This window comes from Ptiloglossa arizonensis, chromosome 6 (assembly GCF_051014685.1).
Source record: "Ptiloglossa arizonensis isolate GNS036 chromosome 6, iyPtiAriz1_principal, whole genome shotgun sequence".
In the NCBI taxonomy this organism is placed as follows: domain Eukaryota; kingdom Metazoa; phylum Arthropoda; class Insecta; order Hymenoptera; family Colletidae; genus Ptiloglossa; species Ptiloglossa arizonensis.
The window spans coordinates 8431820-8457854 of NC_135053.1; the positions used below are offsets into that span (position 1 = coordinate 8431820).

The window sequence follows — 26035 nt, forward strand, 5'->3', positions numbered from 1 at the left end:
GAACGAAAGAGTGAGAAGAAAAGCGAATGATTGGTTCCACGAGTTCGGAAAACCGAAAGAAAAGGTTCTTTCGATTATCTCGCGAGGCGGTCGAAAGAGCGAGTCGGTCGGTGCAGTCGCGGACGAAACGCGAACGCGAACGCGAACTCGAACTCGAGCTCGAACTCGAACTCGAACTCGAACTCGAACGCGAGAAAAGGTGGTCTCGCGGTGAAATAGGCAGCGGGTGTGCGGGTGTGCGGGCGTGCGGGTGCGCGGGTGCAGAGCAGGTGGAAAAACATCCTTGGCGGTTTCGAAACGGGCGAGATCGGAAGGGCTAATCAGGGGCAAAGGAGGAAGACGAGCGTGGACGAGCGTGGGCGAGCGCAGGTAGACGTATAGGCAGGGAAGCAGGCAGGAAGAGTGGAAGAAGGGCGCTTGCGCGGTGATACGGCCGGGCTAGACGCGAGAGCCGCCACTCCCGAGCGCGTAGCGGTGTAGCGCGGGTGCTGACCGAGTGTCCCCGTGAGAAGAGCGAGAGAGAGTGCGAGAACGAGGAGAGAGCGGAGAACACCGAACAAGAATGTCCACCGTCGAAGGAACGATCCCGTGGAAGCGGAGCCCGCGGCAGGGCATCTTCGGCGATCGGGCGGCTCCGACCTTCTAGGACGAACAGAACGAGGAGAGGATTCCCTGCGAAGAGGATCTCGCCGTTCTCTCCCTACCCCGAAACGTCCCCCTGTCGTTCCCTGTCCCCCGAAACGTCCCCGATCCCTCTCCCAGGTGAACGAAAGGGGAACCGAAGCTCGTCTGGCCAAGCACGGGTCGCGCCGACAGCCCGAGAAGAACGCTCGCGAAACAGTGCCTCGAGGAACATCGCGACGGACGTCGTCCTCGTCGTCGTCGTCGCCGCCGCCGTCGCCGCCGCCGCCACCGCCGTCCTCGTCTTCGTCTTGGTCGTCGCGCGATCCGCTACGAATCGTAAACGGACGCGTTGTTGCGACCTCGGGTCACCCGACGCACGAGAACGCTGTCGGGTGTCACGGAACCGGACCAGAGATCAGGTGAGAGGATCGTCGTCGTGATTTCGTCGTCGTGGGTGACAAAACCCGAGAAGGACCGTGGGATCGTGTGAGGTGATTCGATTTCGAATAGAGTGCGATTCGAGGATCGAACGCGAGTGACAGTGAGGGCAATACCGGGTGAAAGAGAGCTCGTAACCGACGACTCGGGCCCGAACCGCGAACAGAGTAAAAAGTACGAGAAACCGGAGAGCGTAAAAGCGGACTGAGAGAGCAAGACGGAGGTAGGAGGGCGGGGCGGGTGGGAGGGAGGAGGTAGGGAGGCAGGAGGAGAAAGAGGAGGAAGAGGAGGAGGAGGAGGAGGAGGAGGAGGAGGAGGAGGAGGAGGAGGAGGAGGAGGAGGAAGAGGAGGAGGAGGAAGAGGAGGAGGAGGAGGAGGAGGAAGAAGAGGGGTGGGTGAGACGCGGACGGCACGCAGAGAGACGCCGGGTCAACGCGCCAGGTAACAACGCCTCAGGACACCCGCTGACGTCCTCGTCGACGTCCTTGTCGTTGTCCTCGTCGGGAACGTGAACGGCGACGCGCCGTGCTTCTTTATCCCCGAACGCGGACGACCGGTCTCGTTCCATGGATAATATGAAGTCCTTCCACGCTGCCTCCTGGAGCTTCGCCCTCCTCGCGGCCACGGTCACGTTGCTGCCCGCCACGCATCGTGCCCCGTTCGCCCAAGCCGCGTAAGTACCATCTTACCTACGTCCGAGTTCCGAGCAACCCCTACCCCGACCTCGATCCTTGAACTTACTTACGCCGCCGCGGTTGCTTCCGCACGCCCGATAAACTCGCTAGCGTTGCACGCGCGCGGACCTAGCCGCGAGAGACGCGAACCAGAAACCGTGTTCGCGATGCTCCGAATCGATAGCCGGCCCGAAACTGTTACGCGGACTTGCCGCGTGAAACGGGAAGGTAGCTCGAGTCCGCTCGAGTACGCTGTACGCGTCCCGAGGAGAGGAGGTACCGCCCGAGGAAATCGGCGTCCAACGCGACCACGGTGCGTACGGTGCCGCGGCGTTGATCAAACGGAGCACCCGCGACGCCCGAAACGCTCGCCGCTGTAAATCGATACCCGCGCAGCTGATTCCACCTGAGCCGTGGCCACCGGGATTTAATTAACGATCCATAATCCTATATCTCGATTACATATTTGCCAGCGGATGGCCGTACGTGCAGCCACCCGGAGCCGCGAAATTGGTCGATAAACGGCTTTAATGGGCGCGATGCGCGCCAGCGAAAAACGGGGACCACCTACTCGAGCGTGGTCGCGTTACGCGTTAAGCGTGTCGCGTTATGCGTGTCGCGCCTTGGACCACCGTGTACAATTCCGGGTGGCCACGTGCGGGCACATACGCGCGAGACATCTATCTTTGACACGGCAACGCCGACAATACCGGTGCTCCGAGGGCGTACGGCCCACCCACCAGCCCGCTGTCTGGATGCACGTTCGTGATTGCATGTAAATGAGCGGAAACACGCAGCTACGTTGCATGCCCAGACGTACGGCACACCACCGGGCGCACGCTCTTTCAATGATCACAATGACGCCGCCACCGCCGCCACCGCCGCCACCGCCGCCACCACCGCCACCGCCGCCCCTCGTGACTCCAAGACGACCAGCAAGGCGTCGTCGTCTCGCGCTCTAATGGACGCGCCGCGTTTACCGTTCCATTAAAAAATTCATTTATCGAGCGACGATCCTCGCATCGTTCCAACCGGTCCCTCTTCCAATTCGCGAGATGTTTCTTCTTATCGTTGTTCATCGTATCGATGAGAGAATTTTCGCGCACCGATTATACATTCTCGATCGTATCCACGGTTGAGAGTGACTGTCGCGACGATTTCGAAAAATTGGAATTTTTCGCAACCCTCCCGAGAAACTTGTACGAGAATCTGGAACTCGAGGTTCCGAGTGCGCGAGATCTTGAACGCGGATCTTCGAACTCTTTCGTTCGAGGGAAAGAGAGAAAGGGAGATTCTCGATGGAAAAATGTTCATTCCGGCGTTCATTTTTCCAAAACGGTCGCAAAGAGATATTCGATGCAAAGTGTATCTCGATGTACCGCGGTACGGGTGTATCACTGACGCTCAACGGTGATATTCGGTGTTCAACGAGCGAAGAGAATGTATACATTTGGTTAATAAATGCGATCGTGTGCGCACGAAGCAGCGCGGAGACTTGGTCGGTAAGCAGTCGGTGTCTCGGGAGTGACAGCGGTACCGTGAGAACAATGGCGAAGCTGAAATTAGTTGTACCGGCTCATCCTTTCTCGCATTAACGCGCGATCCAGTCGCCCGGTATATATGTAATCCGCTAACGTTTCTCCAACCCGGGCGCCCGATATCGAGCGCTATTTTCCGACGATGTTTAACACGTTTACGTATCGGCCGCCGGGCTCCGTGACAGCTCGACCGGTTACGCTGACGGAGATTTTCTTCGAAACGCGTTCCGCTGACCGAGAGACCGATACGTTCGATTTCTTTCATCGGTGGACTCGGTCGATCGATCGACCGTGAGAACGTGGATCGTCGCGGTGGAACGAAACGCGAGATACCCGCGCTTTTACCGAGACCGGGCGCCAATTCGTGCGTTCAGACCCGAAGAAGAGTTTCCAAACGGAGATGCAATTACGTGCCACGGTAAAAAGGAAAGTTCGATATTGAGAATCCCAATAGTCGTTTCGAAAAGGTTTCCAACGGGCCCTCGATTCCGTATATCGTGAAAACATTGGGTAACTTATAAATATATATATTCACAGATTGCATAATTTAAGTATTTACAATAATTTGCACATGGCGGAACGAAACCTGAGAATTCATGGATTTAGACTCGAAAAAGAGTTTCCAAACCGAGGTGTAACTTACACGGCACGGTAAGAAGGAAAGTTCGATATCGCGTCGCGCTTCGATTCGAGGATTCCAGTAGTCGATGGTTCAAAGAGGTTCTCCGTGGACCCTCGATTCCGTACATTGCCCGCGAGAGACGGAGGTCGAGTTCCTTCCGGGTTCTTCGGAATAATTATAATCGTTCGCGAAGGACGACGCTTGTTACGTTTCGATCGATACGCGACACGCGTAAGAGGATCGATTCGTCGGGGACGTAAATTCGAAACTCCCTTCGCGTCGCAGAGACGCCCGGTTGATCGTGCGTCGACTGTTTGCAAAAAAATAACGTTCGCGAAAAGCCCCTGCTCCGGTTCCCGAGGATATTAATGGACCGGGGTTGAAGAGGGAGCGGCGTCGTGCCGCAACAATTTTGGCCGGGAGTGCTGTCTAATCCGAGAAGGGTGGAAGAAGGTATAGTCGAAGGGATTATCAATATTTACGCTCTTCCAGCAAGCACAGTTCGGGTCGTTCCACCTGTTTTCTCCTCGAGGACCGTGCCTCTCTGTAGCCTCCTCCAAACCCCTACGAGTACCAACCGCGGACGTTCTGTAGTGTGGTATCGGTGATCGCAGTAGAGCTCTCGAGCAGGAGGGTGCTCCCGACGTGGCAGAGCTCCAAATCCTCCTACGCTGCCACCCTCTCGCACCGCTGCCGCTGCCACCACCCTCTCTCTCCTCCTTTCCGCCCCAATCGTCTCCGTTGGACCACCGACACACACAGCGGACCTCTTTTTCTTATCGAGAGGAACAGCCCCTTTCGGACTCGACCGTCTCGCGTCTTCTTCCTCTACCCTATCTCGATCTCTCTCTCTCTCTCTTTCTCTCTCTGTGTGTCTCTTTCTCTCTCCCCTTTTTTTGATCGCCCGGACCAAGCTCGACCCGAAATCGCGCGCTCGTTGCTATCTTCGTTGACGTTTCTCCGCTTCCCCGGAAGAAAATCCGCTCGCGAACGCCACGCTCGCGAATCCGCGAGGAGCTCCGTCTCGAACGGGAATGTCTCCGATTTTCTTCTCCTTTCCGTGATTTCGAGATTCAGACGCGGTACACGCGCGGAATACGAAACGCGTTTACGTGAAATAACGGTCGGTAGGGCAAACCGAAACTTTGGTCCACCTTTGGTGGTATTGGTATTCGAGATTCACGGAGTTCAGGATCCGGGTCCGAAAGGGAGAAACGACAGGCTCCGTTTTGATACGATGATGAATGTAGAATACCACCGTCTAAGAGAGTAGGATGCTATTATAAATATAAATTGAAGTACGAAGTATACAGAGTGGAATACAAAAGCGAATGGAATGGAATACAAAAGTGTACAGGGGGAATACAAAAGTATACAGGGTGGAATACGAAAGTGTATAGAGTGGAATACAAAAATTTATGGAGCAGAATAAAAAAAGTATACAGGGTGGAATACAAAAGTGTATAGAGTGGAATACAAAAATCTATAGAGCGGAATAAAAGAGTATATAGGGTGGAATACAAAAGTGTGTAGAGTGGAAACGAAAGTGTACAGAGCAGAATAAAAAAGTATATAGGGTGGAATACGAAAGTGTATAGAGTGGAATACAAAAATATATAGGACGGAATACAAAAATGTATAGAGTGGAATGTGAAAATGTATAGAACGAAATACAAAAATATATAGACCAGAATACAAAAGTATACAGAGCAAAATAAAAAAGTATATAGAGCGAAATACAAAAGTGCATAGAGTTGGATACAAAAATATACAGGATGGGATAGAAAAGTGTACAGAGTGGAATACAAAAATCTACAGACTGGAATACGAAAATATATAGAATGTACTCAAGTTTCGTCGTTCGAGAGAGTAGAATACAAAAGCATACGGAGTAGAATACGAAAATATGTGGAATTCGTTCACGTTTCGTTCCTTCCTTTTTGGACCACCTTCGAAAAAGCGACGTCCATTAACGCGTATAACCACGAACAGAAACGAAAATATATTTATCCGGTTAATCCGCGTTCCGCTTGAAATCTGCGACAGTGTTCGAGATACCCGACCGAAATACGTTGTTCCGTAATCCTACCAACGTTCCCGTAAAATCGCTATTGTTGCTCGGAATCACCTTCCGCGAAATACACCTTGTTGTACGTTTAATTGAATTCCATTCGATTCCATTAAAATTTAATTTCCGTATTATCCTTTGTCGGTCGTATGGCCCGCGTTTCCTTTGTTTCTTTCTACAGAGACACGCGTTAATTAACATCGCAAAAGGGGGCCGATGGTAAAGTATCGAAACGTAAACGAACGTACCGCGTACATCGACCGTAAAAATCGAGGAGCCTTTTGAATTTCGCTCGAAGCGATCGCGGTGATCGAAATCGAATTTATCGTTGATCGATCTTCGCAACGGAGATTCGTAATTACGAAATGCATCGAATTTTGCGCGATCCTCGCGATTGGCAGACTCCGACCAATGGAGATGTTCGATTTCCAAAACCTCGAGCCTCACGGTGTACAGTAGCGATCCTAGAAATTCCACCTAAAAATAGAATTTGTCGAATACGGGGATACGTATTCAAACGTGAATTGTCTCGTTGCGAGGACGATCACGAGTAATGTAAATTAAAACTTTAATGTCCCGTAACAAGAACGATTACCACTCGTGTAAAAGTTAAACGAAATATATTCACAGTTTGGTGGTAGTTCGATTTTTACGATCGCCGCCGTAAATTCGAATAATCGTAGCGCGAAGGTAACGATGAATTTTCTATTTCGACGCCACTGGTTAACCACCGCGAGTGTTTAGTTTCCCAAGAGTTTCGGTCACCCTCGTTGGCTTTGTTCCGCGAGAATCGATTCGCCAAGTTTTTTGCGCGTAGGACGAAATCTTCGCAAGTTTATTATCCCCGATACGGAGGCGTCTGAAACCTCTAGGCCGAGTCCAGACGCGTACAATGCGCATACTCGTGAGACCCTTGACAAAGGTCCGCCATTTACGTAGCGACGCGTATCAAGGAGGCTGACGAACCTCCTGACCGCGAGCAACGACCAAACCATCCGATGGAAAACGTGTTCGTTATTACACGTGTCGAGTGCAACGATTCGATCGTGTACCTAAAGAAACGGGAACCCGCGTTTACATTGATTGTTTCAAACAAATCGTGAAAATTCTTATTTCGAAACACTGCGGACATATCGGTATTTACCACTCGATTGCTACCTGTACGAGAATCGTGTATCGTTGAAATATTAAAGATCGCGTGATTTTCCATCTATTCGTAAGTTGGTGTTATTAAATCGATATATTTATTTATCACGTAGCGTGATACCCGCTTAGTAATCTCTGAACGATTACTCGCGTGAAAAATATACTATTTTCGCGCTCCCCTTAAATACTTAATTTGCACTCGAAGTTTTCGTTTACTATACGCGATATTATAAACGCGAATAATTGAAATATTGTTCACCGTGCAGACCGGAAACGTTGAAAGCGTTTTAAGTTATTAAAAGTCGGACTGATACTTTTTCCTTTCCCGTGATACTTTCACTTCTTCGGACCAAAGAACTGGTTCTTGTGTACCTGACCCCACGTAGGTGTTACGACTGCCGCTACTTGCCTGTATCTTTGAACATCTCTTTTTAGCAAACTGCACTCGCTATATGATTCTTTTGAAAGGGACGAAACTGGCTGTTGACCTGAAGTTTTTCTTCAGCAGGGAAATGCTGCTGGGTTCAGTAGCCGAAACAAAGATTTCAAGTTTCGTACCGCTTGAGTATGTCCCGAGGAGCATGCTGTATCTTCTCCCACCGATCGCAGTGAAACGTATTTACGTACGGGCTGTTTTCTTTCGTTTCTCGCGCGTAACTCTACGTTCGCTTCGATATCGTATCGCATCGAAGGTATCCTTGAAAACTTGGAAAAAGAACAGACCTCTAGAAATTTTAACGTTATCGCATCCAAGTCATTTTTCACACCGTTTACCGTAAACGACGAAAATGATAGGTGCGGTCAGATTACACGGTTCACCTGGTATCGTCGCGTTCGTAACACTTGTTAAAAATATTATTTGTATTTTGCACAAAAATAGACGAGTCAATTACAAGAAAGTACGAAGAGTTTCGAACAAAAGTGACTAATTGAAATGTTTCTAAATATTTCGAAGCAGTAACGTTTCCAAACGTGCGTACGGTATTTTAAATATTTAATAAAATACTACTAATTCGCAATATTTTCGACTCAGTGTATTCCGTCTCGTCCACTAGTTCTAGTAGAAAAGATCAAGTTTTTCATACAGATATACGGTATCGTGTAAATAACAAAAGTACGGTAAAATTGTTTGCAGAAAGGCCTTTTTCTTTTCGAGAAAATTAAAGTTGAAAATTCGTCGAATACCCGTGCAATTTTGTACCGATAGACTCTGTCTGGCTAGTACTGCTCGTTTCTACTTACATTGGTGTTTACAACTATGGATGGCAATATGGTATATTATTTGATTTAGGTAATTAAGAAACGGCAAGATGGACGAAAAATAAATAATAGCACACCACCATCGATGTTTGCAAACTTCGATTCGAGTACGATAAAAGTAAAGAATATTGCCGAGGGAAAGACAGATCGGTCGTGCAAGGGGTTAAGGATCGTGTTGGGTCAGACATCGTAAATTGCGACGAAACAAAAATTACTCGACACTGTCCACATTCTACTCGCCGATTGTACGTTCTCTTTATACTCGAATTGATCTTTTTTCTTCTCGAAATGCTGGACAGATACGTTACTCGAGTGGAAATCGATTCGAATTTTCAAAAGTCACATTTCTCGTAAAAGTCTCGTAGGAAACAATTTCATTCGATATTCTCGATTCATTTTCTCACGTAGAATCTCCATTTTTCCGTTTGTGTATCAGTTACACGATATTCTGTCTTCGAGTGTTGTCCTATTTCTACTCGTTTCGTTAGAAACGGACGATTTTTGACAATTTCACGGTAAAACGATACGCACACCCACCATCGTGATGACTGCCATATGCCGATATGTTTATTTTTAGAAAAATCATATATCGTGATTCGATAAAAACCGAAGTCGGTAGAAACAGAGTTCGATGCTCGATATCGAACTGTACTATTGAAAGTTTATGACATCCACCTGGAGTCAGGCGTACCATACTCGGCTTGTGTATATTCGTGGTCACAATGTTGTGCACGATATCGATCCAATTAACTTTTTCATACCGATAAACAGAGGTTTTAAACAGAAACGACGTGTTTATTCTCGCGTGAAAATATAAATATATTATACGTGCACTTTTCTGTAGTTTTAAATATGTTATTAAAATATACATGCAAAATTGCAGGTGAATATATGCATGCGTTATTCGATCGAACGAGGATAAGCTTGTATAATTGCATAATATTCGATTATTTTAAATAACAGTAATTTGTAACAATATTAATAACAACAACCATAATAATAATCGTTCTGCATATTTTAGCAACACGCGTGAATAAAATGTACCTACTCTCGTATTGTTACAAAAACGGACAAATTGCACATTTATAACGTGCAAATTGTTTATTTTAAATACGCGCGAAATGTACAAATTTCTTTCAAATCTTCAATCGTTACGCGCGTTGATTTAACGCGTTGGTCGACCATTTTTAAACGTCTCAAGTGGAGATTTCGGTGTACGTTGCAAACGTCTGGTTTAAAAAACGTTATAAAAAACATATACAGTATGTCCCATTTACATCATCGCGAAATTATCAATATTGTTTTATCGATAAATGTTTCGAATGAAAATGAAATAGTGTCCAGAGAGACAATTCGACACGAGTGGTCTTCTTTTACGTGGATGTACAAAGAAAGTATACATAAAAGTCGACTTTATTTTTTTTTAACGGAACCATAGACATTTTAACGCATCGATCGATGCAGCTCATTACCCATAAAAATGCATTGAACGACCAACGAGGTTGGAATTGCTCCGCGTAACAAAGTTCGTTTAAAAACATCTATGCGAGCACAAGCTGTTATCGATTAATATTAAAATTATAATATATCCCAAATTAATGGTTTTTTCATAAAAATTATTGAATTAAAAAATGTACGATCTTGTTTAAAAAATTTTAATTGTCCTCTGTGTGTTCCCTACGTATCCACTTACGATAAAATTACTCGCATAAAATTGTATCCCCATTGTAAGCATTTGATACTTTTTTTTTTTTAAATATTCGGTGGTATCGTCGAGAACTTCGTAGATATTCGAGGGAAAGAATTTCATTCCGGTGCGTTCCTCGAGTCTTTTTCTACCATTGCGTCCTCGTAATTGCTTTTCTATGATTAAAATATAATAATAGGTGCAATTCAATGCTCCTGCATTTTCTCGAGTCCCCTCGCTGTATTGTAAAATAAAAAGCACGAGTTCCATACGTACGGAACTTTTTTCATTCAAAGACTTTAAACGTACGTATAGTCGAACGAAAGAACGCTTCAATATTAAACGGTATATCCTTCGTGTAAAGTAATGAAAAATCATTTGTCGCAAAGTCTCGAATAAAATAGCAAGAAATCGTTCGTTACGAAATCTCGAATGCATCGTATAAAATAGTAAGAAATCGTTTATCGCGAGGTCTCGAATGCATCGTATAAAGTAGTAAGAAATCGTTCGTTGCAAAGTCCCGAATGCATCGTACAAAGTGGTAAGAAATCGTTTATTGCAAAATCTCGAATGCATCGTATAAAATGGTAGAAAATCTTTTATTAGAGAATCTCGAATGTATCGAGTTGTGTTTGGAACGAATATCAAAAGTCGAAGGAATTTTATGTTCTAACAAATCGCACGTCACTCGATCAGGAACTGCATTGTTGAGACTTCCGGAAGCGAGTAAAACGTCTACCACAGTTTCTGCGACAAATAACCGCGATACATCCTCGCGAAACATCGTATTCGTTGGCGAAGATACATTTACAAGTTACGGGGAAGTCGATTTAAGAAACACGGTATATTGGTCGGTAAAAATTCCATACTCGATTGTATCGATCATCGGCAATCCACTTTAAACGTCCAGCGTGGCATAAATGGTAACAACCCAATCGGGTTGTATTTCACCGACGACCCAGCATCTCATTTTCGTCCGGAACGGTGCCACTTTTATCGGATAAAATCTTGTTGAACCAGGTCCGCTGATACAACGCGTTCGGTACCGTTTTCGTAAATATTGATATTAAAATCAATCTCATAACGAAAATTCAACGTATTTGGGTTCGCGTTGGTTGAGATTCGCGCGAACATCGATAGTTCGTTCGTCGTTTACTCCTTGAAGAAGGAAGCTACCGCGCAAGACTCCGCGCGAAAGATTTCGTTTCTAAGACGAGGCTCAATACAACCGTGGAACCAAAAACCCGGTCTTCTAATCATCCTGACAAAGTGAGATTCAAAGACGTACCCAAAGCGTTCGTTCGAGGGGATCCGAAAGTCGTGTGATCTTTGAGCGGCGCGCGACAGATAATGATCATCTCATTAACCGCGCGCGTCATCTTCCCCCGGTGTTCTTCGAAACCAATTCTCGTAAGCGGAAAGGGCGTCCGCTGCAGGACCAAGAGGAATTGAAAACGCCACGGGTACTCGTGCGGTCGCGAATAGTCGTGTTTTTGCCGTGAAAGCGGGAGAATCGTCTACCACGGAAACGAGGGAAAACGTGCTAAGTCATTCGGCTCGGTCTGACCCACTTTTCGCGGAAGCGTAAAACGCGCGCTATGCGACGACGATCCGTCGAAACTGATTCTTCTTCCAAACCCCCCGCCCCTTGCAGGTCCTATGCAGTTACACTGCTGCCTCGGTTTTCTTTTTTCTCTCTCTCTTTCTCTCTTTCGGTCGACACAATGAATGACGGTTGAAGAGCATAACTCCTGAAAAGAAATCCCGATTTCACAGCGCACGTTACGTCGGTCCGTCGATCCTCGCGAGCTCTAACTTTGTCGTTTTAAGATACTCCCTTTTCAACGCCGTTTTACTCGAAAACCTGTTAAGCCATTTTGCAAGGATAATCCTCGAGGAATTGTATTCCCGTTTCTTCGATCGAGCGCCCCGGACTCTCTTCTTCTCTCTCTTCGACGATCGTTTTCCATTCGCTCCATTACCGATCGGAGACGTCGTTGGTACGCTTCGTTGCGCAGTACTATCTCCCCTTCCCCCCTTCCCCTCTCAGACCGAATTTATGTTACGGATCGAGGCCTCGATGTTTACGTTTGTTCCAGGCGCGCGAGCCGTCGACTCGGGCGACCGACAGCTGTGCAAACAAACGAATTCCGTCGGTGAAAATGAACATTTTTTCATTTTTCGCTACACAGTTTTCCAACGTGGGTGTTTCAATTAAAATTAAAACAAACACGCCCTTGTTAATTTCGTAAATGCACCCGTTTACGAGTACGATCGTCTTCGGACTCATTTCCCTCGTAAGAGCCTCGTCGTACGATTTTTCAAGCTCTGGTAAATATACAATTAGAAAAATACAATATTTCATCTCGCGTTAACATCGATTTCGAGCGTACGTAATGCGAGACTCGCTCGCTGTTGCTCTGTCTCTCTCGCTCTCGCTGTATCCCATTCACTGTCCTGGTTGCGCGAGACTCGAGATAAAGATCTCGTTCTTGACCGAACTCTCATACTTCGCGTCTCGAGAGCCGAGATTATTGTACGGAGGAATTTCCATCACGTGGTTGTACGATCGAAAGGATTTTAAAACGATTTTAAATTTCTTTAAGTTACACGATCGTGCCAGGTTTGTCTCCGTTTTTAGTGAGCGCAATATTTAATCAGGATTACAAAGTATAACTCTAATGGCACGTGTTTTACATAAGCAGCTTCGGAGATACGTGAACAATCGTGAAGCCGTTACGCAAAGCAGCTTTCGGTGGCTGATACCACGAATTCGCTTGCACGCGAACCTTCTGAACCTCCGTTTGTGCGTGGAGCCGCAGCTTACTGCAAGACGCCGCGACTTAATTAAAAGCACAAATAATTACTCGCAAAGAGTACAAACAATTACGCGTAACAACCTTGGATTTAAAAAGAGTTCTCTCGTCGGTGGATACGTGTACAGAGTGTACTAGACACCACGTGCCCACTTCTATTAAAATAGATAGGGGTAGCTTTTATGAAAAACTCGAAAGATTTTATCCACTGATACGAATATGCTCTATTTGGACCGAACTGACCGATTTTGCGTCTCGAAAGCAGAGATTATTGTACGGAGGTATTTTTATCACGTGGTTGTACAATTGAAAGAATTTTCAAACTTTTATCGAATGGTAATAATTTAAACTTCCAAAGTCGAGTTTTGCTAACGTAACGAAACAAATTTGACGTAAACGTTCAAATGTACCACTGTTCCGCAAGATTGAAAAATTTACTCTGTTCTGGAAAAAATCGACCACTCGAGGAATTTCATTAGAATCTAACGATCGAATTGGTACTTTAACAATTGTTAATAATAACTTCAAGGTACTTCGATCATTGTTTTGCGGCCGATTTGCATTTTCAGATAAACTGTTTGAAACGAAACTTCCGTATTTTTTTACATAAAATCTAAATATTCGATAAAAAGTACAATATTCCGTTTTAAAAAACGAATTCCGGTATCAATGTCCCCTTTTCCACCGATATTGGATGTTCGAACTATTGCCATTCGATAAATCATATCCGAATTAGTCGATAAAATCTTTCGAGTTTTCCATGAAAGCCACTCCCTTCCGTTGGGAGGGAATCCCAATCTTAGAACTCCCCTAACTGTAATGAAAATGATCGAGTGGTATAGAAACACTCTGTGTACGCGTAAACCTTAACAGTACGTACTATAATCTAAATTAGAATATAGCAATGAAATTTGAGCAACCTCGATTCGGATAATTTACTTTCTACTTAACGAAACAAATTGGTGTAAAAATCTCTTCTTTCCATCTGTTGTTAGAAATATTTTAAATTTATTTCTTACAATTATTACGATTCAAAAACGCGTCGAAAGTGTTCCAATTTGGACGATCGATGACCATTTCGTCGAATCGTACGATCGGAAATCTCTACGTGGTCATCGCGAACGATACTTGTTTCACTCTAAACATTATATCGAAAATTGGACCACGCTCGAAACAGCAATCTGCGTTCAGATCTCGTGGACAACGAAACGACAACAAACGAATCAGAATTCGAGCAACCGTCGGTAATTCACGGTGTAAATGCTTACCGCAAAGTAGTACGGAATCGTTGCGTTCCTGTTAATTATCAATGACGTTAATGGACGCGATTCGATTGCGATATTGCAATCCGGGAATTCCCCCGGCATACGCACGAATTTGATAATTCACACGGGGTAACATGAACGCGTCATGTACCGCAATCGGAATGTCAGTGTCCAATAGCTGTCGATTTAAAACATTTAGAATATGCAAACTCGGGTTCAAATCGCGGTGAGCTAATTGACGACGATTAACCGGTTGGCAACTAATCGACGGTTCTAGCAGTCGAGACAGTGCAAACTGGCTTCGAGGAAACTTGTACACGATACCGCAAGCGTGTGACGCTTCGAATTCCGATCGAGAGAGAATTAAACGCGAAATCATACGTGTGTTTGTTCCTCGTTCGATCAACGTATCGGAGGGAAGGTATTCGATATTTCGGAGCAAAAGGAATTACAAACACTGTTGAAAATTTGTTTATCAACAACGTTAATTGTATCGACACTCTTTCCGGAACTCCCTTCGGTTTGTTGAAATCGAATCGATTGACGATCATTCCAACGCATTCGTTTTAAGTCAACGTACACGTACGTAACTTTAAATATCATTTTATTGTACAGACGTAATGGGGAAAATTCTTAAAAGCTTCGCATGAAGTGAAAACGTTCAAAGTTGAATTGGAATTTTGAAACACACGTGGTGTCTATCTCGTAGAATATCGCAATCGAAAGCTTCCACGGTTATCAATTTAGAAAAATTCTACTTTTGGAGTATTCCGATAATTAAAAAAATCGATAGTTGTTTTGCAAATTTCTCGAAGTACATGTCTTTGAAAATATTTGTGAAAAGGATATTCTCGAATTCGTAAAATCAAGGAAGTTACAGATGTTTAAAGAAAACAGTGGCTCACAGAATGCATTACAAAAACATTAAATGCGTTTTTCTCGAATCTGTATTTTTTTAACTGGCTGACAGTATATCTTGAGTTCGAGTCGACGAAAAAGATATGAAAAAATCAAAATTCAAACTTCAGAAGCGTTTCGAAAAGATTTTTTTCCCGTGATTCGTACCATAGCCACTTTCACAGCAATCAAAACCTATTTGGTTTTTTCGTTACACGTAAACAAAACTTCAAGGATCGTGTCAATCACTCGAACCAGTTTTTCGAAACACGCTTCACCCAAGTGAAACTAATTCAATAGTTACAACGATGTAACCTGTAATTTTTAATATTTTCACTGACAAGAAATCAAGAGTCTAACGATAACACGAATAAATACATATTCCATAGATTTTTTCTCTGGAAAGAAATCAGAAATCAATGTTTTTCGACCAAATTACGATCTTCTTACAAAATCGTGTAAAGTATATTTTGTGAAGATGTAACAGAATACATCTCGTACAAAAATCTTTTAAAAATAAATCGAAAAGGGTACTCGAATCGTTATTCTCGATCTTGAACCCGACAAATTTACAAATCTTCCCTGCCCGATACGAATTCAATTTCAAAAGAAAAAATCGCGCACAAAATACGTTGCGCGTATTTATTTATTAATCGACACTTTTCTCCGTGAATGGACCGCACAGCTGCGATCGAAACCGTTATCATCTCGGCGTTATCACCGACGATCGTTCACCGGTCCCCTGGCCATCAATTATCCCGGCTGTGTAACGAAAATTCCAAACTGCGAAACATAGCCGTAACTACGAAACGAGGACAAACGTTCGCGTAAACTTTTACATTATTTTCGCGCGCCGAAATCGCCCACGAAGTTACGCCCACGCGTCTCGACACACCCTGTTACAGCGCGCGTAAAACGACGGCCTAATTCACGAATAATAACGTAACTTCGCGTGACATGGTCAACGGATGCGGGAGGTCGACGATCTCTGCGACCCAAATTGAAAAAAAAACCATGTACAAAGGGAGCAACGGTTTTTGTAATGCGGCTATTAGTAACTGACAAACGAAACGGAAGAGCGACGGGGGGTCGAGGGGGGGTCGAGGGGGAGGGGACGGTAGGTGGTGGTTGAATGGGCCGCAAAGGGGCAACATCGAGGGGATGGAGAAATGGCCCGTTGGCAAACAACGAATGCATATTTAATAGTGAACGATTATTAATGCGCGCTTACGAGATGATTGATGAAACCCGGACAGAGTTGCGCGGGCTTTAACGATTTCCACTACGATATACATACGTGCTGTAATAAGGGATATTCGGGCTACTCTCGCCGAGCTGCTGCTGGTAATAATACCCTACAGTGGAAAGAATTCGTTCGTCGCGATGTCATCAACGAAAAACGACAAGTGGAAAAAAAAGGAGGGGTGGTAACAATAGAGACGGTTGTGAAATATCGCCGCGACCTTCGTATTGTGCAAAAAACTGTTTGAAGAATTAATTAGAAGCGACCAAACGGCACTCGTGTACCACGCTGAAAAGACTCGGACCCTGAATGCCCCGTTTATAATGCACGTTATTAACTCCTCGCCTTCATTTATTTACAGTCTGTAATTATCATTTCGAGACAATGCTGGAATACGTACGAACAACGAATGCATTTCGAAGTCGTGTTCCTGCGTTAGACACGCGTCGTGGCTCGCTGATTAATAAAAATATCTCGGTTTGATTGGCAACGCGCGGTGCTCCTCGACGATGATCGAAGTTCGAATTCGTTGGAATTAAAGGTTCGCGAGTCTGAGAATACGCGAAATGGTTCGCCGAAATCTGCCAGGTAAATTACCTCGAAAATTGTTCGTTACGTGGAAATATGTTTGCGATAAAAGTTACGGGGTACGAATGGAATACACACTGATACGATTAGTTTTTCCCCACTTTGTCTCTTTATCGAGATACAAAGGCCATCTTGAATTTTTTAATCGCGATGTACGAAATTTTACTATACCATTGAAACAAGTACGAGAAACTGAGTAAAAGAACTATGAATATATATGAGGCCCGAAAATTAATATTTACCGAGATATTAAGATTCTATAAACGACGATAAACTTTCGTGAATGTAAAATTTACGTTCTTCGGATTTGACGATTCTGAGTTACCAATTTTGGAGCATTTGAAAAATAAAATCTAGATATACCAACGGCACTCGAAAACACGCGAAACATTATTATTATAGTGTACAATGTTACGAGTCGCACAACACTTGACCATGTGTCATTAGCACTTATTCATTGACTACACACGTGTGTTTCTTTTGCAACAAATACTGTTCAAGTGTCTCAGTATTTTCATACCTATAAACTCGGTTTTTTGTACTCTTTTCGATAGCAGAGTCAAGTTGTATACGTTACAATTGATAAATTCAAGGAAACCGTCGTATCTCGATAAAGAAAAACAGAGTGGGAACAAATTAATCGTATCGGTGTGTCCCACGCTTCGTATTCTACAACTTTTGTTCGACACATTTTTTTTCACACGACACACGGTTTTCAAGTAATTTACCACACATCTTGGTGGGCCATTCGATATTGTGACACACAAGACGAAGTTACTTGGGAGTGATCCTTTTACAGCACGTGTCTATACTTTGAAGTAAAACTAAAGACGTTACAGTAACTGCATTAATTTAACATAATGGCAGCAGGCGGAGTATCCGCAGTCACTGCTATTAAAGCAAGAAGTTTGACAGACGACTTTTTACTCTGAAAAAGTAAATTTTCAGCGAGGTTGCCGTACTTTGAATTATCGTTTTGAAACGTAATTGTATTTATTACGCTTAATTTGTCGGTACAACGAAAAACCTTGAAATAAAGACAGAAGAAGATAGAAGAGAGCGAGAAGTATATACATTTACATACTTTGGTTTCCTTTTAAAACACATATAAATCTTCCGCCTTTTACCAAAGATTTTCACGGAGGGGAACAATTAATGGAGTTTGTGTAACAATTTAATATATCTACAAAGTGAAACCAAAAGAAGTCGAAAATGAATATTTAAAATTTGTAAAAAGCGAGAGAAAGTATAGTTGAAATCCAAATATAACCTTGGTTGTTTAAGAAATAGAAGTGTAAATCAAATTTTGCCAAGTGTGAGACTGTCCATTGAACCAAAAGAAAAATAAACAACCGAATATTTATAAAAGATTACGATTCAAAATTGAACGTGTTTCTCGTGAAACGTGCGGTAATTATTTTTATAATTCGTTTTTTCTACGCGTGCAAGGAATTTCTAATAAGAAAGAAAGAATGATGTTTAAGATTTAAGATGTTTAAAAGAAAAGAATGAATGTTTAAAATTTGTGAGAAGCTAAAGAAGGTGCAGTTGGAATCTAAATCCAACCTCCATTATTGAACAAGTGTGTAAGTTTTGTGTCCTTTACGGAAGAAAGAAGTTCGAATAAAAATTCACCAAGTGTGAAACTATCCATTGAACCGAAATAAAAATAAACTGAATATATATAAAAAGTTACAATTAAACGATTCAAAATGAAACGTCTTGCTTACGAACTGTACGGTAATTACTTTTAAAATTCTTGTTTTCTACGTGTGCAAGGAATTCGTAATAAAGTGTAAGACCATCCATTGAACCAAAATAAAAATAAACAACTGAATATGTATAAAAGGTTGCGATTCAAAATGAAACGTCTTGCTTACGAACTGTACGGTAATTACTTTTAAAATTCTTGTTTTCTACGTGTGCAAGGAATTCGTAATAAGGAAGAAAGAAGAAAGTGGAACCAAAATAAATACAATAAATAGGAAATAAAATGAAGAATGGATGTCTAGAATTTGTAAAAGGCGCGAGAAGGTGTAGCTGGAAGTATAGGTTATGGAAAGAGAAATAAGACGAGAAGGGCGGAGAAACACTTGGAGGCAAGCAAGAAAATGTCTCACGGCTATCTGGTGGCGCCTAATTTACGATCGGTATGGCCCTAACCGTCTAACCGGTATCTGGAGTATTTGGACACCGACGCGTAGCTAACATTATCCGATCGGAGAACGTTTCCCTCGAGTGGAAACAAATGAATTCTCCCCCGGCTCCGGGATGGCGGCGCGACGATAATCTTAAGTTACTTCGAGTTCGCCGCGATGGAATCGGCTGGATTTACATTTGGAAATATTAAAGAACGAGCACCGAGTCCAGTGTCTCGATAGGCCCTCCCGAGGCAACGAGGCATCATTAGGGTGTTTAATGGCTCGAAAGACGACTTTCAAATTATCGGCGTATAGTAAAGCTCGGATATACCGAAATGTAAGCGGGGTGTCGTTAATCAGCGGATCGAAGAGTAAAGGGCCTGGGTGAGAATCTCGAGAGTACACCAGATTTAACGCGGAACGGAGTTCGAGAATGCGTCGTTAAATTTAATAACCTAAACCGTCGAGTAAATTTTGGCTAACGAAAAGGAAACGATCGATACGCCTGCGAAAGCTTTTTACGATATTACGGTCACTTTGTATCTCCGCGATACGACCAGCAACGAAATCCACGACGGTGATCGACCAAATACGTGAAATTTCGTTCACGAACAGACGAGACGTGAAACGAGCCCAGGGGCTTAAGAAACACGGAGAAAACACACGAGTAATCGGTATCCGGATCAATGAACGAACCTTCCTAGTTACGCGAAAATCAAATATTCTTCGGTGACTGCAATATCCGGCGCTGCGGTTCAATCGAATGGAGCCTAGGTCTAACTACGCGTCGAGCTATACCACTGCCGCCACAAATTACATATTCCGCAGAGCGAGGATCTCCGGGAAATCATTGCTACAGATCGATCCTAATCATGCCATCCGCCTCTGCTTCTCGATTCCAGCGTAACGTCTTCCCAGCTTTACTTAATTATTCAATCATTCCCTCCTTAACGAAGTTTCGCGTTCATTTCCACCGAAACCGTTTCTCCTGTATTCCCAACAAGGTCACATTGATTGTAGCACTTTGTGCACAATGCTCTGGTCTCGACCAGCCAATCCGAACGCAAACGTTTATCGAACTCGCTCGAACGTCACTGTTTATAAATATCCATTTGTTCAAATTTTTTCTTCGCAGCCTGCGAAAATACTCCCGAGCGAGGATTTAGAAAATTAAAAAAAGAAAGAAAAAGAAACGCTCTCGAAGACCCTGCTGCTCGAAACATTCAAGACACAATTGTTTAAGACGATTCAGGAGAGTTGATTATTCAACGCGGTAATTGTTACGCCCGATTTCCAATTTACATACCGCGATGGATATTTTAAAGTATTAAATTCCTCGCTGATCAATGGAGTCATTTAAGTAGGTCGTGTCCTAATTATTCCGATCTGTGTATTCTGGACAACTACGAACGAATTTTCGGTTGAAATTATCTCCAGTTGGTTCAATTTCTGCTCCATTAGGTTAACGACGCAAAAATTGGTCAACAGATCTCACGAACTATACTTATCGTTCGGCTATCGAAACGAAAGGTGGTAAACCATCTAATTGTGAATTTAACCGATCTTTGCACGGTTTTTTATATTTGATCGAAACGCTGTAATTGTATTGATTTCGTTCTCGAGATAAGTAAGCAGTGAAAGTACATCGAAGGAATATTTTTTCTCTCGTTGCAACGAACCCGGCCTTCGAGGAAAGTTTTCGCGCCGCTGTTTTCCTAGGTTGTGGTCAACCAAGTGTCTCTGTTTACGCGAACTATCGTGTTACTATCTCCGTGAAAAACCATCGTGGTGGAAACTTTGTAATAATTCTGTCCTAATCGACCACTCCTTTCGCAGACTTCGGTGTCTCTGGTAGAGCGTTCCTTGCGTTTCCTGATCGCTGAAAAATCTCAACGCAAGAGTCACAACGCCCACCAAACGTTTTCCACGAACATTATTCACAGTGATGTTTCGCAATCGCGTGGATTACACTCGCGAAAGATGCAAACAACAATAATAAGAGCGACTTTGCGATATCGAACAGTGCGTTAATAACACAGAAACAACATTTACGGAAAAGAATCTCGGATAATGGAAAATGAGCAACGTTCGAGCGTTAATTAATTGGTATTCTCTAAGGATTTTCTTAATCCTTAACTCGACCCTAGGAGTATTTAGAAAATTTATAAAAAAGAAACTCGGTTGTTGAACAAGTACGTCCGATTAGATTTGTTTCCCTTGCAGAAGTGCAATAGAAATGCAATTAAAATTTTGTCAAGTGTGAGTTTGACTATTCGTTGAACTAAAGTGAACAACCGAATATTTATAAAATGGTGCGATTTAAAATTAAACGTCTCGTTTGTGACATGCAGGATAATTATTTTTATAATTTGTATTTTATACGAATTTTGAACATTTCAAGCGAGAAAACTTGAAAAGTTTTCGAGGTATCGCCTTTGTAAGAAAAATGTGGCTTCGAGGAAAACGACTTTAAAGTTTTTCCTCCGTCACCTGCTGCAACGGCTCGTTTTCTCGAAGCTCCAAGTTTGTCAATTCTTGGAAGTTAAAACAATTATATGCCACGAACGATACACTCTTCCGCATCGAACTTCGCCGATATTATAATAGTTTACACAACTCGTCGTAAACGTAGCTCAACGTTTAAATAATTATCCCATCCTTAGGAGAAAGGAGATTATAAATACACTCAACCTTCTTTTACCACGATACTCCGAAAACACAATCTCGATATAACACGGTACAAAATTAGGACAATACTCCTATAACACGATAATCTTACAACATTATTTCCATATAGCACGACTTAATCATACTTGGACAACCTTCGTATAACACGAATTTTCCATTACACTGCCTAAGTTTCGCTTAACACAGTTTCGGGTACAGAAACATGGAACAAATTAACTATGTTCTAGGAGAATTGAATGTAATACAAATCGTTTTAATAAATGTTTTTCAACGAAATTAACCACGATTTTCCATTACAAAATTTTCTACGTTTCTCTCTACTGACCGATTATCGATAAATTTGCAAATTTTTCATTCGTTATTTTCGATACAGTTTGACAATTCAAAGGGAACAGTTGCACGATAAAAAAGGAACAATTTACATGAAAATCTCACTATACATTCATTTCTCTGAATACTAAATATCGTTCAACGAAATTAACCACGATCTTCCATTACAAAATTTCCTACGTTTCTCTCTACCGACCGATTATCAATAAATTTGCAAATCTTTCGTTCACTCGTTATTTTCGATACAATTTCACAATCCAAAGGGAACAATTGCACGATAGAAAAGGAACAATTTACATGAAAATCTCACTATACATTCATTTCTCTGAATACTAAATATCGTTCAACGAAATTAACCACGATCTTCCATTACAAAATTTCCTACGTTTCTCTCTACCGACCGATTACCGATAAATTTGCAAATCTTTCGTTCACTCGTTATTTTCGATACAATTTCACAATCCAAAGGGAACAATTGCACGATAGAAACGGAACAATTTACATGAAAATCTCACTATACATTCATTTCTCTGAATACTAAATATCGTTCAACGTAATTGATCTTCGATTGGAAAATTTCCAACTAATTTCGAAAATTTCTCTCCATCGAGCGATTATCAAAAAATTCGCAAACGTGTATACCGTCGGTTGTTTTCGATACAGCATCCTTCGTTGTATCGATGGGTCAGCCAGCGACGCAAATTCCCCGTCAACCGCGAACGCGTCGGTCAGAGTTATTAGCAGCCGAGTTAGGCCACTCGGGCGTGTAACCACTATGGAGGATCGAGCGGCTCGAGCGGTCACGCGATTCGAAGACTTTCCCGCCTGCTTCGGGATTTTAGCTCGCGAGCCGTAAGCTCGTAAATTCGCGGCGCCGCGGCTAGTGTCACGAATAATATGCGGTCGTTCTACCATCTCGCAGGCGAGCTCGCGAGCGTGCCGTGACAACGTCCGTACTTTCGAATTACTTTCGAATTATCCAGCGAGCGCCGAGATTCCACCGCAACTCACCGACACATCGGACGAGAAATTAACCAAATTACCGAACCACCCCTCGACACGGTGGTTTCTGTTGCGTGCGCGTCGCCACACGCACGACAAATACGCGAACCGTGTGGTCACCGGGCTAGCTTTCCTCCCGATCGTATTTATTCCGTACCGATCGTTGTGTTCCCATCGACACGAGAAACGAATTGACTCGGTCCTCGAACGGACCAGCCGGATTTCACGCGACGAAATAACGCCGATCCGACGAACGCGACGTTCTTAAACATTCAAAGCTCCAAGATTAGCCGACCTTCTCGAATAATGCACAAGATACAAACCTTGGGACATCATCGACGGTCGAGTAATACAATACCAGTGATCTAATAATTAACCGCGAGTGCAACAACGCTCGGTTAGGTACACGGTGTTTTATAAATTTACAAAACGAATTGGAATTTTTCCACCGCTATTAAATATATTCGAAAACTTTACGATTTTTAAGCTACGAAATTGAGAAAGATACGATGTCGGTTTAACGTAATACTTCTTGTAAAATATATTACGAATTTACTTGATTCTCTAGTTTGGAAGATACCTAGATTCAAACCAACAAGACTGATTTTATCTTAAGTTGTTACGATCGTTCGTTAACGAAAATGTTTTTTTGAAAAAAATATTCCTTTCGTTCGATTCGGCATTTTTTCAATTCGACTCTTTAATTCGGCATAAGAAGAATTAATAATTGCGATTTATACGGAGTATTTATAGACGCGTAAACATTCGTCTAGAATTTGTGCATTTTATAAAAGGGTCGTCGTAAGAACAGTTTTAAATTTTGGTTAGCAGAAGTGTACCGAAAGGATCTGTTTCGCGCTGATAAAGTTTGACTCAAGAGCTCCGAAACAAGGAACGAAACTGAAACTGAAACCGATAATCGTGTCTGAAGCAGGATCTGTTAGACAAAAGCCTTGCTGATGAGTCCAAGTAGCAGATCCGGGACGAAACGACAAAAGGTTTTGGAGACACATTTGTGCTTGTCAAGTTCGTAAAAGGATCTTGGGTAGCATATTTACGTCCTCACGAATGCTCCATAAAGACCATAATTTTTCTTTTTCTTTCGTTAAAATAAGTATTAACCCATTGTGCCGGGGGTTGCGCTGTACCCGTTCTGGGCAGAGTGTGGAATTTAATTCCGCGAGTTACTTCAGCGCACGCCTAGGGAAGTGAAAAATTAATTTCTTAAAAACTATCGTAGACGCGGAGTTACAAAGTCGAGAAACTTTGAAAACGGAATATACGTGCAATTATTAAAATGAAAAATAACGAAAAAGAAAACGTCGACCAAAAGTTGAACGCTTCGTTTTGTCCCATAGGGTTAATTGGTCCGCGATGAAAATTCAACGACGCGTATTAATTTCGAAAATAAAACGTTTACGGTATACTTGAAAACCGAGTTCAAGGTAACAATTTTGTTCCTAATCCGTTACTAGGATTCCTTACCAAGATTACTCGAAACGTTGCATTTTCATTCCACCGTATCAGGAATTCGTAACAAGTCGATTTAACAATTAAAACAATCGCTTGCTCGTAACAATTGCAGTGGAATCCGGTTATTATAATCGTGCATAATGTTATCAATCGGCTATTGTTATCGGAATCGGTCGATTTCAAGATATACCCTATACGTATAAAATTAGTTAAAAATAATCCGCCTATTACAATCGAATTTCGGTTATTAGTACCGATCGAGATAATTACAATTGAAGGAAAAACGCTAAGAATTCTTAGGAAATTCGTATTACACTAAACGGGCCTTTTCTTTGAAATTGACTTTCAACCGAAATATATCTTTTATCTTTTACACGAGAGATCGATACGGTATCGTATCAAACTGTCTACGAACGTCATAAATGCTTGTAATAAATTAAGTTCAACAATGACAATTTTTATCCATTGTGCGATACTTCCAGCCAATTGTTCTTACAAAATTTGCAAGTCTCAACGTGACCCTAATAAGCGGATTCCATTGTACAAAAATTCGTTGCAGGAACTCCGAACTCGATTCCAATAAAACTTTTCGATCGTTCGTTATCCTAATTGTAAATTACAAGAGAAATATACCACAAAAGAAACATAAACATTTCGTTCAATGTTCCACGTTTGAAAGTAAAACTCACACCTTTCCCTCGAGCAACATCGGAGTCGAAAGGTTCCCGCGGATCCAAGCAACGTGCAAACCGATAATCCGCGAACGAAGTGTCCGGGTGTCCCGATAAAATGTCATCCGATAACCGCGCAACATCGAATTAAACATACCGAAGAGCCAAGATAAGTGTACCGTCGCGAGTACGCTAAACAAGAACGATTCCAAGGTCGAGATCGCAATTTCGGTCGCAATTACTCGTCCTCGGTCATTTGTAAAAACCACCTCGCCGTAAGACCAACGAGAGAAAGAGAAAGAGAAAGAGACCGTAGCCGCGAGCTCGGATTGTTTTTCTTTCAAGAAAACAACCCGCGGCCTACTTCGACGCAAACTCGATCTCGATCCTGCTCCCCCCGGCCCCGTTCGCCACTCGTCTCCCTCTCCCGCGAGACGAAACGATGCAAATTGTCGGAAGTTGGAATCAAAGCGGCCTGTCTGTTCGTCGATTCGTCGACGACGAGCGGTATCCGAGCCGGTGGATAGGCGACCGAGAAAAATGGGCTCGCGAACGACGGAGACCAGATAAGTACGTTCGCGGATACGGCAGACGGAACGAGTGCACTCGGTGCATTCGTCCCTGGCGAACAGGAGGGAAGACACGACGACGGTCGAAGAAGAGGAAAGAAGAAGGTAGGGGCGCGGAGTGAGGAGAGGGGGAAGAACAGAGGAGAGAGTCGGCACGAAGTGAAACGTCGGTCGTGCTGCTGGCGGACGACACCCGTGTAACGCTGACGGTCGGCGAGGAGTGGGAGTAGCGCGGGGCGTCGTGGTGGGGGTGGACCCGGGACGGCCGGGAGGGGGTCGCGGGAGGTCGAAGGGG

The 26035-nt window shown here is 43.4% G+C and overlaps 1 protein-coding gene and 1 non-coding gene across 9 annotated transcripts in view; both read left to right on the plus strand.

Annotated features, from left to right (window-relative positions):
* Positions 1–1450: 1450 nt before the first annotated feature.
* The window catches only part of Rdl (Resistant to dieldrin), a 158461-nt gene continuing 133876 nt past the window's right edge, over positions 1451–26035 (plus strand). For all 8 annotated transcript variants that reach the window (XM_076315118.1, XM_076315119.1, XM_076315120.1 and 5 more), the window contains exon 1: positions 1451–1735. In XM_076315118.1, the coding sequence (XP_076171233.1) occupies positions 1629–1735 (107 nt within the window). In that variant the 5' untranslated portion in view covers positions 1451–1628. The remainder of the gene's footprint in view (positions 1736–26035) is intronic.
* LOC143148774 (U5 spliceosomal RNA) lies at positions 17947–18062 on the plus strand. The gene has a single exon (XR_012992588.1). It is a non-coding gene; the product is annotated as a U5 spliceosomal RNA (small nuclear RNA).